General features: G+C 41.5%; 1 protein-coding gene across 1 annotated transcript; it reads left to right on the top strand.

Moving 5' to 3' along the window:
* Positions 1 to 399: 399 nt before the first annotated feature.
* tlcd2 (TLC domain containing 2) lies at positions 400 to 16,596 on the top strand. Its single transcript, XM_057049699.1, has 4 exons — positions 400 to 1,031; positions 1,308 to 1,390; positions 3,808 to 3,890; positions 14,051 to 16,596. Exons 1-4 carry the CDS (start codon positions 853 to 855, stop codon positions 14,429 to 14,431), a joined length of 726 nt encoding a protein of 241 aa, XP_056905679.1. The 5' UTR covers positions 400 to 852; the 3' UTR covers positions 14,432 to 16,596.
* Positions 16,597 to 17,349: the final 753 nt, after the last annotated feature.

The raw sequence follows: 17,349 nt of genomic DNA, 5'->3' as shown, positions 1-17,349 counted from the left end.
AACTCTGAACCTATGCCGCAAGAATTAACCTGATGGTGGCGCTGCGAGACCAAATATTTCAGTAGTCATTGACGAGGCAATTTTTTCCCCCAGTAACAACATATAATAGCGATTGCTAGCAAAGCCTGTTGACATTGGCTTTATAGACTTTCTGAAATGAACGAAATGAACTTCCACAAATCCATGAAAATCCAGACCTTTAAATGCAGATTATGTCCCTGCAGATAACTTTTACAATGAAATTGACCAGAACGACGTCCTAAGAAATCAACCAACCAACATTAAATTTACCGTGATTGTAAAAAGGCAATTATCAACAGCACTCGAACGCAACGCAACGCATGAAACGTGGGGTTTGACCACGCCCCTTTGTAGTAGGAGGGGGAGGAGCTGCTGTTGGGTTTCCGTTGATGTCAAAAAGTTACACAAGCGAGGGTTTTACAACACTGGTTTCACAACTGTTGTCAAGGCTTCACGCACACTATTGCCGCACGAGCACACACACGCACCTACCTGCTTTACCTGCGGTCTCGGCGATTGTCCACGTGATCTTCTCCGAACGAAAACGCCAGAAAATTTCTGTCAGTGGGGATCGACTCGTCCACGCCTTCTCTCCATAGACAATAACCGCGTCTGACAAGCGAATGTGTACAAATCATCTGGACTACGTATGCAAACGTGATTTTTTTATTGCCGTCGTCAACAATTACACCCAGGTCCGAAGGGTTCGTCGCGTTGAGGATCCGAATTAGCTCTATGGGAATTAAATAATTGCATCGTTCAGTAATAACAGCGCTCGGTGAGGCGGCGGTGACCTGCGGATTATTTCTTTTTTTCGAACATATTTCAGCGATGGAGTTGAGTTCTGTGGTTTTAACGACTGGGTGCTCCGTCGTATTTTTTAGACTTGTCAATTATGGGGTTAGTAAAGTCTCCATGCCCGTGAGTGCCGGCAGGAATGCGTGGAAATGGAGAAATATTTCTGCATCATTCGTGCACAGTTCTATCACAGCAGTATGGGCAGTGCTTTGGTAAGTTACCGTCTTTCACACGTAGTTTTCTTCTGTTTTATGTGCATATAATTTTGATTGCAAGCATAGTTTCCCCTCCTTGGGGGAACTTTTGACAGGCGTTTGTTGGGCTGTGCTTTTTCCAGAATTCAAAATATCACGTGGTGTAAAATGAACTGTATGACAGGGAAGCAGCTGATCTTTTTAATATCATATTAAAATGACGGTTAAAAGAGAAGAAAAGTAAGAACTTTTTCCCTTAAATTACTTAATCAGGTTTGTTCTTTCCCCCCACAGCTTTTTCCTCCATCCTCAGATGGCCGAAGATTTGATAGAAACTTACTCTGTTTTTTCTCATGCATTGGTGTCCTTTTCCATCGGTGAGTAGCAGCAATTTAGCTTTGCAGGTTAAGTGTCTCTTTGTATAAACATCTATTGGACAGAAAAAAAAAATCTAGTATGCCCTTCTTCTGAAGACAAATTGGTCAGCATACCCTTGAGTGGTACAGTTTATAATAAAATCCCCCAAAACACAGTAATGCCTCTCCTTGGGTGCTCATCTATTGGACAAAATATGATAAAAGCACTCAGTCAAACAAAAGTCTTTCTATAACTGCAGAAAGGGTGAGATGGTTACAAATTTACTGTAAGTTTTAAATGCTGCAAACAAGTTACCCCCCCTTTCCCCAAATTAGTGCATTAACAACAATCGAATTTAGAAAAAGAAAAAAAAACAGTCGATGGGAACATGCTTTGGGAGATGGGGTGTAACAGGTGGGTTCTGCATTCTCTCAGGCTGTTGCGATGTTAAATGGTGGATGTGACACTTGCATGTCAATGGGCATTTCATAATCCACAAACATCAACAAACCTTTGTACTTGTGCATGCGTTTCCTTCTGAACCATAAAAGTGAGTTTTACAGAAAATCTATTAGGTATTATGTTGTTTATAGGTTGTGGAGGAGATTAAATTTGTTGAGATTACAAAGATTTTTCTTTTTTACATTTTCAAACATTTCCGATTGACTAATTGCCTATTAATCCTCCTAAATCCACCCATTAATGGAGTTCTGTCAACCCGAGATGGGCTCCGTGAGGATTCCCAGGATGCTTTACATTCTTTCAGGGAGTCCAGCCCTCAGAGCAGCATCAGTATGATGGTCAATGAGAGGCATTATTATCGGTCCGAGGCACAGACGTAACCTCGTTCACTGGTGTGATATCACCAAACCAGCCTCTGCAGGAATAAGTGACCATGAACTCAAGTGGTCAATGTCGGTATCCGACTCCAACAGAAAGGTTTTCTTTTGAAAAACCAGACAAAGCCACTCCGGAACCCTCCCAGCTCAGAAATGTTGTTGTCAGACCTCGGTGTAATGTAGGGTTGAAATATACTTTCTCCACACGAATTTGGTCATTTATTTGTAAAATATGTCAGTAATAATGGTCTGTGTGTTAAAGTTTTCGACTGGTAGAAACAAATTAAAACTGAAACCTTGCCTCATACCTGAGTCTACTACATATATACTTTATAGCAGCCACTTCCTGACAGCCAGAAGTGTTTGTCTGAGTTTATAAAGACAAGCCTTGTTCACATAAATAGGCCAATGACTGTTGTGCAATGGTTTCACTGTATCTCCTCTTTGCTTCCTGTGGAGAGTCAGTAAAACACAGCAGGCACCGTATCTGGACCCATCGTGGTTGCTATCCCTGCAGCCCAGCGGCTCCACACTCGCATCCACACTTTCAAATGAAAACACTGTGGCTAAAGGAAGTGAGATGTGTTTTCTTCTGTCCGGCAAAAAAACGGTTCAAACAGAAACCCAAGGCTGAGGTCAGATGTGTTAGTCGGATTCAATGGGCAAAACCTGACCAGAGGTCAGCCGCTCGTCATTATATCGGACAAACATACATATTCGTATGTTTTTGTGTTGTTATGGTAATTTCTCAATTCATATGGTGAACTTGCCCCCAAAATAGGTGGATTAATAAATATATTGGATTAAAAAATACATTGGACAGGAAACTGCCTAGGGAGATGGGGCCGCTACCATCGAACATCACTCTTATTTTGCTCATACTGAAAGAATATCCTTATTTTGCCACATATACCCACCCTTTTAAGAACCGAAATGTAAGTTCCACAAACAAAACCACTCTCGGGAGTCTTTGTTCTTTATGTCAGGCTTTTATTAGTGTAAAGAAAATTGGCCGCTGTCGGCTGTGGTTTGCTTTCTAAATTCATTAATATGCTAATTTGTTTCGGTCATGTTGAGAAATTGGAGTGTCTATGTAATTACATCACATACATCAGATTCAGCCATTGCTAAATTCAGGGAAATATTAAGGGTCTACATGATATCCAGATTTTGTGACCATTTCTTCTCACTCATAGTCCAAGACAAGTAATTCATACTAATAGAAGAATGTAAACATTTGACTACACTGACCGTTTCTGGTGTCAACTTTCCCACCATAATGAGGACGGATCCTATTTTAATCCGACCCCCGGGCTCCAAGGCAACCCCTTGTCCTGATCCTTAAGGCTTCATTATTTTTTCTACATTTTGAATAGCTGTCACCATGGATACTCGTGGTAGGAAAGGGGCGGGATCGGCAGATATGAATAGGGCCGCCAAGACGCAACTCGGTTGTGGTCGTCATGGAAGCAGGGTCCACTTGACACACTTGTTACACCCAAGGCCTTTATTGTCACTTAAATGTGTCGCGTTATGGCCTCTGAATACATTCCCAACCTTAAAGATGACAATGTGATGAATGTGGTTTGTCTCCACAGGTTACTTCATCTATGACTTCTTCGACATGCTCTTGAACCAGAAAGTGAGCCAGTCCTGGGAACTTCTATTTCATCATGTGGTGGTAGGTCTCTCGTATATCTTTGCATCTGATTCCGTTGGAGACTCCGAAGGCTTGACTTGGGTCAACAAGTGCAACACAACCTTAATTCACCTGTCACAGATGAAGGCACGGGAAAGACAAATCATTCTTCTCACGACACAAAGAACAAGTGAGAGTGGAGCAAAGAGAACCAATCATTCCAGTCTGCCTTTGACACCTTCCCACACACCACTGCCACCCTCCCTCCCACAGTTGAAAACCATCAAAGGCAGTCATCCTCAGAACATATTGACCCTCAGCAGGGGAGCTCCCATGCAAACACTTTCGTAATGGAAGAGTATGTCAGTTCCACTAAACCCCCTCACTTTTTTCCTCTTTTTTGTTTTAAAACCAATCAAAGTTAACGACCCAGAGCGATCTGAAATAACGTTCCGATAAAACGCTTTCTGTTTCTCACTGTGTGACCTACATCCAAGAGAGGTCCGTCTGCCTGTTGCCAAGCTCGGCTAACCTGATACGTCACTATTTTTTTCCTTTCTTTCTCTTTTTGGTGTGCTTCCACAGAGTCAGGGATGGGACAACTGTGACTTGTCTGTTTTTCAAGCTATTAAGAGGTCACAGTAAATAGATCATGCAGAAAACTAATACAGATGTTTGCATGTGTGGAATTATGTGTGACTGGGTGAATACACACCAATGAAAAGGACACTGAGTGGTCTAAGATGAGAAGAAACTCACAATATAAGCACAGATAAAACAAGTCTGTTCTTTGTGAAGGAAACAGATTAAACCTTTCTTTAATTGTATTACTAATAATATTTTACTCAAAATCTAAAAATAAATGAGTTCTATCTGTGACATATGAATTTGGAGCTACTCGCATACTTGGGGGCTGCAGGAATTGTCTGATAGCATAACATTCCATTCCACTGAAAGTGTTTTTGTCTTGTTTGGAATCAGTTACCTGTTATCTTTTGTTCGTGCTAGCTGAAACCATTGTTTCAATCATGCTGCATAAAAACCATTCATATTGGTGGTCTAACAAGAGTAAGGCCTTGTGTTTTTCCTCCTTGGCCTCCTGTCATCCTCACGAATAGATGCTGTGGTTTGAGCCTGCTGGATACTTTAGAGAGTGGGAAAGAGTTTCTTCTCTTGATTCAAACATGCAAACTTGTCTGTGTGTCTCAGTCAACTAAATTATCTGTTGAGATGAAACACACTGCGTGTAACTGCCCTCCTTTTGTCATGTCTGCAGTCATGAGTCCGAAAGCTCCAGTCCATGTCTTCTTTCCTTCAAAGGCTAATTCACTGTGCGTCGCTATCTACCTTTGTCATTATTACTAATGCACATAAAAGCTTTTGTAAGGGGTGTTTCATTGAGGCGAACATGTAAATACACTGTTAACAGTTTTACCTCTGTTGAGCAAACCTGTTGCTCATCCCTGTTGAGGGCCAAGAGAAGTAGCGCCAAGGATTCCATTCAATGGTGGAGTTCAGGCCAGATTACAGAGAGGCTAAGAGCAACTCTTGAACAGCCGCCGGTCGGATCTTGTCAGCCACAACCTCATGCTTCCTTTGGAAAAACAGGAAGTCCTGCCTGAAATAGGTTTGTTTGTTCTGAGGAGATAACAAAGAGTTAAATTTACCCTTTATGTGTGAATGCTTAACTTGCCTTCACTGCTCCAAACTCTTGGAAATAGTGAGTATAAAATCTGGAAAGAAAGGGTAGGCTGCATTTGTCTGTACTAATGTTTCTTTCCGCTCTGATCAGCTGAAATTCAGTTAGCATTGAGGAAATCACAAGCCAAAGCTCACTTATGATGGAATCCACACTGCTCCTAATCGGTTCTGCTCCCCTATCATGTGCTCTTCATATGTACACATGCGCCTGCCTGGATCCTGACATATGTTAGCTCTCTCTCTCTCTCTCTCTCTCTCTCTCTCTCTCTCTCTCTCTCTCTCTCTCTCTCTCACTCACTCACTCACTCACTCACTCACTCACTCACTCACACACACACACACACACACACACACACACCCCTGTAGCGAGTGCACAAGTGACTCTGTTCACAACACATCTGCGATCTAAACTCCTGGACCCCTGTTTGGAGGCGGTCTTGCCCACACGTGGTTGCATTCTTCCAGCATTATATGCTGGTGTTTTGTCTGGGGACCACTGAAATAATGGAGTCGGACATGATCTTAGTTTATTGTAATGCAGAATTTTCATTCTGTCTGCCAAAGAGTGTGTTTAAATATGTGGGATGATCCCCTTTTACCAGCAGGAGTTTTAGAGTGAATAAACTTGCTAATGTAATTAGATAACATTAGATCCTTTTTATCTGCACCCCCTATAGATTATTGATTGCATCAATTCTTCTGTTTTAAAATGCTTGCAGCAGCTTTGCAGAGATGGTGTCTCAAAATCACTGTGATTAACTGTTAGGAAAAGAAACATACTTTTACTATTCTCAGCATGTCAAAGCTGAATCTGATGATGAGTTTCTGTGTGAAACTGTAAAATAATACTTCATTTGTCTGAATAGTAGTTTGACAAGATCTTTTTTTTTGACGAACAAGTCTGTCCAGTCTTGTAAAATAACAACACATTCACTTGAACTGAAGAAGCCTTCTGGATAGAAAGCAAAACATCTTCACAGAGAAGAAACACAGTCCAGTTGACACCTATTTACTTCCTTTAACAACCCCACCTATCTCACAATCGCCCCCAATAACCAACAGTGGCCATAAAGTGCATCGTACTGTATGTGTTTATGTTCACGGGGGGAGTAAGGTCTGATCACACGTGGTCCTTCAGGATGCATGTGACGCTCCGCTTTGTGATTAGATGCAGACTGTGCTACTTAGAGCATTAAATATCCACGGCTGTATAATTGAAGTAATCAATCTTTTTACTGCCAATGGAAAGTTAAAGTTACTTTCTCAAAAGCTTTGTAGCATTAATGACACTTCCACACTGTCCGCTCTAACCTGCATGGTGAACTACAGGACACTGAATAATATCTAACAATTCCCTGTTGCCAATCTACTTTATGTCAGGCCTTGATGGGCAACCCATGACTTCGCACACACAGTTTGTTGGCTGGAATTCCACTTGTTGCCTGAATTTGTGTGATTACTGTTCTGATGCAGGCGGGGGTGGAACCTATCTGAGCATTTTTACTCTGCCTATCTCCAAGGTTCCTCTTGTTTGGGCACTTTCATACCAGGATAGTTCCAGGAACCCTCTTCAGTCGAGCAGTGAATGCCTGAAAATTTCACACCTTCATTTGGTTTGGTTCACTTCTGAAAGTTCACTTGGTTGACCGGAGGGACTGTTTGGGCCCACACCAGGGTTCTCCTGCAAATGCACCTTGATGAAGACAGTGTGCCACAATTTCAGATATTTTAAAGGATTCTTAGTTGAATGTTTGTTGTGGTTCCTGATGTTAGCATGGCCTCAGGGACATCTCAGTATGCTGGTGCTTTTGCTGTTTGCTCTGCCGGTGAAGCTCTACCCCTGATGTTGAAGGATGTCCTCTGAACTGATCCCACACTCATATTTAATGCCCTTTCATTTCCAGCAGTAGTCACTTTTCTACCTCTTTAGAGTGGATGTTTGTGAGACAAACTATGAGACTGGGCTTCTTTTAGAAGCAGGAAGAGCCTTTTTAGCTGCCACATTGTCTCGGCTGTTACACCATGTTGCTCGAAAGATATGTTAGAACTAGATTATCCTGTCTGGCATTGTTTGGCTTCTCACATTGTCTTTTATTGCCTCACTTATTCCTTGAAGTACATTCTGCTTCTATTTGGGTCAATGTAATGTAACACAGAATGTCATTTTCATTTAATTTTCATTCAGTAATTCAAGTCACTTTTGGTTATTATTTAGTTGTCATACCATAAAAGTCACTTTCAAGGGCTAATTTCCATCTATGTGTCACTCAGATTTAATATCAAGAAAAGCAACTGTGTGATAACTAGGTCCCCAGTCTTAAAGAAAAAACAGTGACTGAAATACAAGAAAATGCAATTTAGGTACAATGAAACACAAGTTAACACATTGGGTGCAATGAGGAACGCTCTGTAAAATACAGCGCGAAATGGTTCCATACGGAAATATTTAGCTCTTAAGCTGGCGCTTTTCTGGCGGAAAACATCTTGGATCTAAATTTGTGGGTCCCACAGAAAGTTCCTGCTGCAGCTACAGCGATGACAGACAGACAGGCCTGGAATGATGCTTTACAATATTAGTGTTACTTGGTGCTAGGCTTGGGTATGTTTTGCAGGAGTCTCCTTTTGTTGGCAGGAGGCCCTGGGATACCCCAACACCACACACACACACACACACACACACACACACACACACACACACGCACACACACGCACACACACACACACAACACACACACACACACACACACACACACACACACACACACACACACTTGGTCTGTGGATTTTCAGACATCTGGTCTCCGCATGAACCTCGGGCTCCAGAGACACTTCTGTGAATGTGGAAGCTCCATTCTATACATCACACACGTTGCCTTGTTCACCCTCCCACCCTTGCTAGACTGCAAAACATTTCCCCCTCCCCCACTTCCATACACCTACCCTCAGCTGCTCGTAACACCCCCTCACATGGCTACCAACCAATAAGAGCCACAGTCACCCAGTAATATTATATCTTGTTTTTGTGGATTTTGTTCCCCCCTTGTGGTTTTAGCTGTGCAGTAGTGAAAGAATTTGCCGTCTATTTTTGTTTTTCTTCCCCCATTATTTAAATATGGGTGAATAAAACTCCCTGCTTTTATTTACCACATGTAGCTGTGGGTTAGCAGTGAAAAGTAACAATTTCCTTGCATTTGAAAAAAGACCTGAATAAAAGCCTTGTGTCTTTACGCTGGTCAGAGTGTGTTTAGAATTTTAATTTAAAATCATTTAAAGTCCATGAAGGCTTTGATACTGAAATTCAAGGGATGAGAGCAAAGTGGAAATAAAGTGTGACGCCTGCTGGCTCCCTCCTGGTGCTGGCAATCAGCAGAAAAGGGACGTTTGTTTTCACATTCACATTCACACAGCTCAAGCTTTGTTATCTAAAGAAGCTTGAAAAGAAGGAGTTCCCCCGAAACCAGAAAAGGTGTGACGTGTTCACATTTGGAGCGTTGCTTCTCATGGAGGCATCTGTTGTTCAGCAGCTCAACAGTGATTTGTCAATCTCTCTTTGTTTTCCCTCCGCGACACACCTACCTGCCTCCTGGTCAACGGTAAAACAAACAGAAGACGCTGGCTGAGACCCAGCCAGTGTGGGGAATACCAGAGTACTTACGTATGACTCCAAAGGCAGCATGGGCGCGGGTGTGCAACCATGCTGCTCTGCAGCATCACATTTAGCATGTTAGGCTAAGGGGCGAGATGGTTGACTGACACATTGATGATCGTAGCCTGATGGACCAGCTCTTCAGCTTTCTGTCAAATGTAACATGAATGTTGCTCTGCACTTGGAGTGTGTTTGTCTGCAGAGCTGCAACACTACGGTTTGGGGACATTGATTCACACCAGACAGACAGACAGACAATCCATTTCTCTGCGTTATACTGTGAAAGATAAACAAGCCAAATATCTCCACATCACCAAAAGGAGTTGCTGCCAATAAACATCCTGGACTTCTAGAAGACGCCTCATGCTTGTATTTTAAAGAGTTCCTGTCCTTTCTTCTGGTATTGACGTGCTCGGTCACAGCTAATTGCATTTGAGCGTTTCAAGTGAACATCTGACCAGATGTGTGTCAGGGAGGCGCTGAACTGTCCCTCTGTGCTGCTGTCAGCTGATATCGTTTAAGACGGGTCGTGTGACGGGAGTTATGACCACCTGATGACGGCGTGTGGGTGTTGGTGTGCGTGAAATTATTTCAGATCTTTTGCGTTTCCATTTGATTACCACTGCGCTGCTGGTCCAACCTTGACTAGATGATGGACACCTTGTTGAGCTTCCTATTAGTTTCCTCTCCATTAGATCTGCTTGGTAATTTCCTCATCCTTTATGACCTGTATCAAGGAAGCACTGCCCGGTCAATAATGCATGTTTGGGCTAATGGTCACATATTGATCTTAAGAGCAGAAGTGTGTTAGCTTGGACTTTGCCCGGATAATGATTGGATGTTCTTTCTGTTTACTCTCCAATGGCCGCGGGTGGACGTGTGATGCACTCGTAGTCGTCACTTGCTGTTCAGGCATCGTCGGTGTTTAATTTGTAAATTCTGTTTTCTGTGACGTCGGTTTGATACGTCATCTGTGCCTTCACGCGGCTTGAAAGGTCGCATTGTTGTTCGACGCCACTTTAGTCCTGTTGGGTGGCGACGCTGGAGGCAAGGGCGTCGACCGCTAAAGGACGGAAAGGAGCACTGCCTTTAATAAATACTGAATACAGATGAAGTGAGAAGCATGATTATAGTTTTAGAGAATATTCCTTTTTCATACTTATTTATCCAGAAAAGTTCTGAAAATGTTCCGACTGCAGTGTAAAGTTAGGGCATGTCCATGAAACTCTTGTTTCCTGTTTGACGTTTAGGGCTCAAGCACTGATATGGAAGGCTGGATTCTGATTTGCTTACAGAGATTAGGCAGAGGTTTCTCTTTAAATTACACTGTAATTATCCATCAAAACCAAAATATAATTTTCCGGGTGATTATATTGTGTTCAGATGAATTGAGATAATGCAATGAGGGCTTTATTCATTCACTATAAAACAGGTATAACAAAGTGTCACAGGTTGCTACACCCTCTATTTGTCTTTCTTTCTTTAGCCCACAGCAGTTTGTTTTATCATTTAACAATTTATTTCTAATTTCACATTTATCATCACATTCTCATTGTCGCCAGAGATTTTTGCAGTCTAGCTCTCAAATTAATTGTCCTCCAAGTCCCGGATCTTCACAGTTGAAGGTGAGGAAACTGGTCTGACGTCACATTCCAGACTAATGTGTGTTCCTTTTACAACTTAAAAAGAGCACAATGATTGAGTTGAACTGAGACAAAGCTGTTATATAAAGCTGAGCTGACATCAGGGGTGTGTGAGCAGGATGTATGGATATGTGCTAGAGTTTTGTGATCAATGTAAATTTACTGAATTGAGTAGCAGAGCCGCTTTGCGTAATTGTTCCAGAAAGACAGGTTATTACATACTGAGGGATCAATTCAAAATAATGCATTTTAAACAGATGTAAATTAAACTAATGAGCATACTGATATATTTGGGTTTGTGTTTAAAGTTGAAATGACCCTCATCTGACCCTCTCTGGATGTGGGATGAAGGTCCTGCATGTTTGTCTCTCTGTTTATCCAACTGTCCTCCCCCCCCGTGTTCCCAAGGTGGGAAATAGAGGTCTCTCCTCAAGAGTTTAGAACATCTAATTGAGCCCATTGGGAGAACAGGAAGAAACAAACACACACCCACTATTTTCTTTTATAGTAGTTGCTCCTGGGTTAATGTGTATACAGTCCTAAGGTTAGCAAGCCTCTTAGTCCAACCCCCCACCAGTAGAAATTTCTGCTAATGTGAGAGCGATTCACAGTCCTCCATTCATCCTACTGTTATGATATCATCAAACCTCCAGCTGTAACATGTTATATCCTTTCAAATATCATGTCATTCTAGTCGTTCGCCAGGTGCGACTGTATGTGGCAGCGCCCAGCAGCACGTCGGGGTAAAACCCAGTTAATGCTGAATCATTGCAATCGCTGGGTAGATTCTGAACCTGGTGGGGGGATTACTGTGAGCCCTGTCTGCTCAGAGCGCTGACACCACTACAGGCTGCGGGTTCTGACGCCTGTCTTTAATGGGTGACCCATGGTGGCCTCTCTCCGCATGACCTATGGCCTGCCGCTGCTGCCTGGTTGGCTGCTGATTCTTACAGACTCATAGTCTTCTGATAACAGACCCGGATTCGTAACGTCCAGCGTTCGCCGTCACCTGCAGCTCTTGCACAAACTGTATTTTGCTTTTATTGTCTGTGGATGCAAAGAGGCGGCTTTGGCTTTATTGCTCCTTATATAGCCATGATGTAACGAGGGTGGAGATTAGATATGAACAATATAGAAGGTCGAATCCCCATAAACACTCTCAAAAGAGCAGCTCTAATGGCAATAAAGGACATGTTCAGTAAAACATTCAAGCAAAAGCAGAAAACACAAGAAGTCGAGAGTTTGCAGTTCAGGTTAAATTAAAGATGACCGTAAAGTTGGTGGACTTTATCATTTGCAGTGTGACTCTATGTCCTCGCACAACAAATAAAGTCCTTCTGTGCTTGGCTTAAAGCCACAGATTGAATTGTTTTTACCACTTATGTCACCTTTAAGGTCCTGTCCTCATTTCTCATGAAATGTATTCAAAAACAGCAGTGCTGCTTCAATTAAATATATTGACTGTAGGGAACTAAAAGCTGTTGCTTTAATTGCTGAAACACACCATATACTGTATACAAACACTTGACAGCAAGTTTAGACTTTTTAGAACAGTTTTTGTGTTAGTTGTTTCTGGTTTTACCTTTCAGCTACACGCGGGAGTTTATTTAGAAGGTGACTGGCTCAGATCTGATGATCAGTTTTAGTCCATGTGACGTTTGAAATACCTTTCCTAGGTATTAATATGTAAGTGCAAGTGATAGTGAATGCTGCCAGGGCAGTTGGTCACCGCTCTGTCTACATAGTTCCAAAGGTTTTATTTACTCTTTGATGAAAGTAGAGGAAATTATTAAAGAAACTTGCAGCCGATTGGCAGGTGAATAACTGTCTCTGTATGCATCCTGTGACCTCGAGCAAACACACAAGACCCTTTTGCAACTGGTTGATGATTCATTGTCAAACCTCAGTGCATCCCATGATCTGAGCATATTTGAGTGTGGATTTTTTTGGTTTGTTTTTAAAGAACAAACAATTTAGTAGTTACTAGCATAAAAATTGAGTGTATTTGTTGAGCTTTTATGCATCTAAATGTGCACTGAAGCTGGTGATGGTGGTTTCAGTGGGTGTCGGCTCCTGTTGGGCACCAGCCGAGCACCATGTTTTGGTATCAACACACATCTGTCATCCACATTTTGCACTAAGAACACAGCTGCTGTAAGCGTGTAAAGCTGCAGCACTCACCTTTCACCCCGACCCCATATGTCAGCAGATAGTTGCCCTTTAGGTCAAGTTCTCCGGCGGTACGTTTCTGCTCTCTAGTGGAGAGATGCCAGAAAGACTCGGCCCCTGTTTTGTGGCTTTCATTTTCCATTTAAACATATCTCCCATTTATTTCGTATTGTTTTACTTGACAACATTTATAAATAACAAGTAATACTTCTGAGATTAGCTTGTTTGAGGATGGTAAAAAAAAACAACCTCATGAGAGACAGTTCTGATGGATTTGCTGGTTTTTGATTTGTGGAATTTGGGCCAAATTGTTCTGATTGGAGTCTGAGATGACACGTTATGGCCCAAACTCTACTGTGTTTTCTTCCAACAGCAGCCTTCTCAGAGGTCAGACTGGTATCAGCATGGCTGGTCAGACATGAGGCCTGAGATTTCTAAACTCCTTACATGCAGACGTTCACCTCCCCGCCCCTGTTACTCCCCCTTTACACCTTTCTGATCCATGTCTGAACCTTGGAAGCCAAATCCACCATCTGTATACGGGGTAATCTATCTATGTGCAAAGCTGGTCATTTAATTAACCCCATGACAAGGATTTAATTGACTGCTGCTTCCCTAGACGCTAACTACAGATAATGTGACGACAAAATCATTAAAGACCTAACAGAATTAGTAAAATTCCTCTTCGATTCCTTGTCATTTCTTTATTTACAGAGCCCTCCTCTTTTAATTATACCCCTTTGTCATCATCTGAACAGTAATATAGAGTCTGAAAGTTCCACAAAAAGGTCAAAAGTCCTTTTATAAGAATATCTTTCTGTTGAGAATCTTTTTTTCTACTTGGCCACAACCAAGTGCCTCCATGTGTTTTTTAAATATAAAAACAGTCTGTCAGGCATGTTTTTGTGGAAGAAAAGCAACCAAGATGTTTAGCAGCCGGTCTAACGGCTGGATGCAGCATGTCTGTCAGGAACTGATGATAAAGCTGCCTCTGAGGCTGCCACCGATCCCTCCTAACCTGCTTTAACTTTCCTCCTCTTTAGGCAATCACCTGTTTCGGCCTCTCTGTGCTGTCCCGTCGCTACATCGGCTTCGCCGTGGTGGCGCTGTTGGTGGAAATCAACTCCGTGTTTCTCCACCTCAGACAGATCCTGCGCATGTCCAACATGTCCAAGGGAACCGTGTACCGCGTCAACAGCATGGTCAACCTGGGCACGTACGTGGTGTTCCGCATCAACACGCTGGCCTGGATGACCCGCTGGCTGGTGCTGAATAGGGACAAGGTGCCACTCGTGGCCTACACTCTGGGAAGCGTTGGCCTGGCCATCATGACCCTCATGAACATCGTCCTGTTTTACCGTCTCCTCAGGAGTGACTTCTTAAAGAGCGGCGCCCGGGAGAACAAGAAAGAGAAAGAGATGTAGAGAGCAGAGGGAGAGGGAAGCTGAAGCTTTGACTGTGCAACTACTCAAATTAACCAGAACGTTTGGATAAAATAAATCTTAAATTCTGTCCAGAATACGAGTCATTTTACCTTCAACACTGGAAACGACTCCAATTAAATTGGTGCTAATTACGCGAGCGTGTAGTTAAAACTCAGCCTTGACACACTTCCAGGATGAAAATCAAAGTTGTACCACCATGTTTATTCTCACAGAGGTACGTCTGCACCCCACATGGTCTTATGCCCCCCAGCCATTGTTCTGTTAGTTTCTGGGATTCTGTTAGTCACATAAGTGCCATTAGCATCTCTCTTTAGAGTTAAACCAGCTAAACCCCCCTCCCCATCTAGCAACACGGATTCATGCAAACTATCTTCAAATTTCATAACAATACTGTTTTTGTCCATATATTCATATACTGTATATACGTATTAATGTTGTTTATTGAAAACATTTATTTTTCACTGGATAAAAAAAAAAGACTCTAAATGATTTTGTTGATTAACACATCAGGGGTGATTTTACCGTTTCCTGTTACTGAAGTCCTCCTCAACTGAAAACCACCTGCTACCTCAAAAGGCTTGTCACCGCTTCTTACATCTTTCTAACGTGAGCTTTGCTTTCGGTAGCTTCTTTGTTCATGGGAAAGACAAACATTTACGCTGCTGTGGGGGCAAATACCTTTGGAAGGGGAGAATGTAAAAATATCAACGTTTATGACATTGGAACGACACAGAAGCTACATTCTGTCTGAGAACTGTGACGTTCTTCAAGCTAAGGAACGTTCATTGTTAGGCAGGGTTGTGTTGGAAACGCAGTAAAGAGTCTCTGATGGTAAAAGGAGAGAATTCTAGTGGCTGATGTTCAAAGATGATTTAAATGTGCCATTGAATGCTGTTCAGACAGGACAGAAAAACCAGTGTAGAGATATTGCAGCCTGTTCTGACACCAATGAGGTTATTGATGATGACCTGAGATCACTGAAATCATCAGAAGCCTCTTTAATTCTTAAAAACAAATCGTTGCAAGTGCTTGGTATGTTAAAATTAGACAGATCTCACATGTGTTTTAAAGCTGTTAAAAGGTTGCAGAATATGAAGTCACCATTTAGCATTAGCATCCCACTCGATACCATTCGTTTTATTGAGGCGGTTAAAGTGTAAATATTTGTAATTTATTTGTCCTGATAAATAAGATGATGATGATGAAATGAACCAGTCAAGTTTGATGTTATTGTGGCTCTATTGTGTTCCGCTCACAGATAATTTTCTTATTTCTTTACCTCGCTAAACACACCTTTGTTAAAAATCCACAAGCGATGGCACTTAAAACAGCAGCTCAAACACAGGCTCCAAATTCAACCTGCATCATAATCAGAGTGTTGCACTACAGAAATAGCACTGAGGGAAGCTGGTAAAATATGGATTTTTGAGATTGGTTCTTGTTCATTTTCAGTTCAAGTCTAATTCCCACTCTGTTTTTGTTCCTGAATGTACATTTATAAGCTTATCAGCTCTTTAAATTTGTAGGGCAGCTTAAATTTATGATTGTAGTCAAAACATCTGACTGTGGAAGTTGTTCATCTATATAAAAACAAGCTTATACTGAACTTGCAATGTAAAAGCTGTAAGTGATTATTGGAGTTACAGCTGTTTCTTTTGTTGCTGTGATACTGGGGTGTTATTTTGTGAAAATAACACTAATTTGACAAGTGTTTGGCTGTAAATGATCTACGTTTGTTAACGCTTTGATTTCTGCCGCAGTTGCGAGCAAATGTTGCCAAACTGTTTCGTCTTGCTGATCTTACTCAACAAATGTGGTGCTTTCTTAATACCTCTATAATTAGTGAGGAAAATGCCAAGTAATACTATTATCTTTATTTACTGATTGTACATTCTTATTCAAATTATTAAAGGACTGCACGGTTGCAGAGAGCAAATGTAATTTAAAAAATAAATGTTGTTTTCTTTGCAGACACATTCACAGATGTTTGTCATTTTATCACACATACGATGATTTTATTATTTTCATGTTTATTTTTTTTTCTTGTACTTTGTAATCAAACTTCGATTTGTATGTTGGCCATATAACATGTTTAATGTAAAAATAAAATAAAAAAATCAAAATAAATGTTTTTCTTTCACTAACATGGAGCACATTCATTCTGACAAGAGCAGTTGTACTTAAAGATGTAATGACATGTGAATGTGCAAATGGATTTGGTCTGAGATGCTCTTTCTCTGAATGCATTCATGAGTAAACAGCCCATTTTGTTTGCTTTTTTTTCATCCCATCATAGGCTTTACTTCAAGATGTCCAAACCAACTTCTACAAAAATTGTAGACTCGATAAAAAGCATAAAGTATATGAATGCACGTATATTAAGATACCAGAACTCCTCGAGTAAACCTTTGCTGTTTGAGTTCCAGGTTATACTTCTAATTCTCTGCCACTAGGGGGAGACATTTCAGCACTGTACCAAGCTGCAATCTCCCTGATCAGAAAAATCAGGTGGGGGGGGGGGGGGGGATGCTCTCAGTTCTGCTTCATTTAGGTTGTAATGAATATGAAACAACTAATTTACACGTTAACCTCATAAATGATAAGACGTTGCTGAATACAGGCTGACTGACTTAACAACCAAGAACCCACAAATTCTTGTATTTTTGAAAACATTTCCAGTTTTTGCCCTAGAACTTCATACATTTATAATATGATGTAGCCATAAATTCATAAAAATCGTGTTTTAATGTGTTCTTATGGATTATTTTTGTATTCTTGCCTCATTGTAGACAGACAGACAGACAGACAGACAGACAGACAGACAGACAGACAGATAGATAGATAGATAGATAGATAGATAGATAGATAGATAGATAGATAGATAGATAGATAGATTA

Source organism: Takifugu flavidus, chromosome 12 (assembly GCF_003711565.1).
Source record: "Takifugu flavidus isolate HTHZ2018 chromosome 12, ASM371156v2, whole genome shotgun sequence".
Lineage (NCBI taxonomy): Eukaryota > Metazoa > Chordata > Actinopteri > Tetraodontiformes > Tetraodontidae > Takifugu > Takifugu flavidus.
Note: the sequence above shows the minus strand (reverse complement) of the source record. Positions and strands in the feature narration are given on the sequence as shown.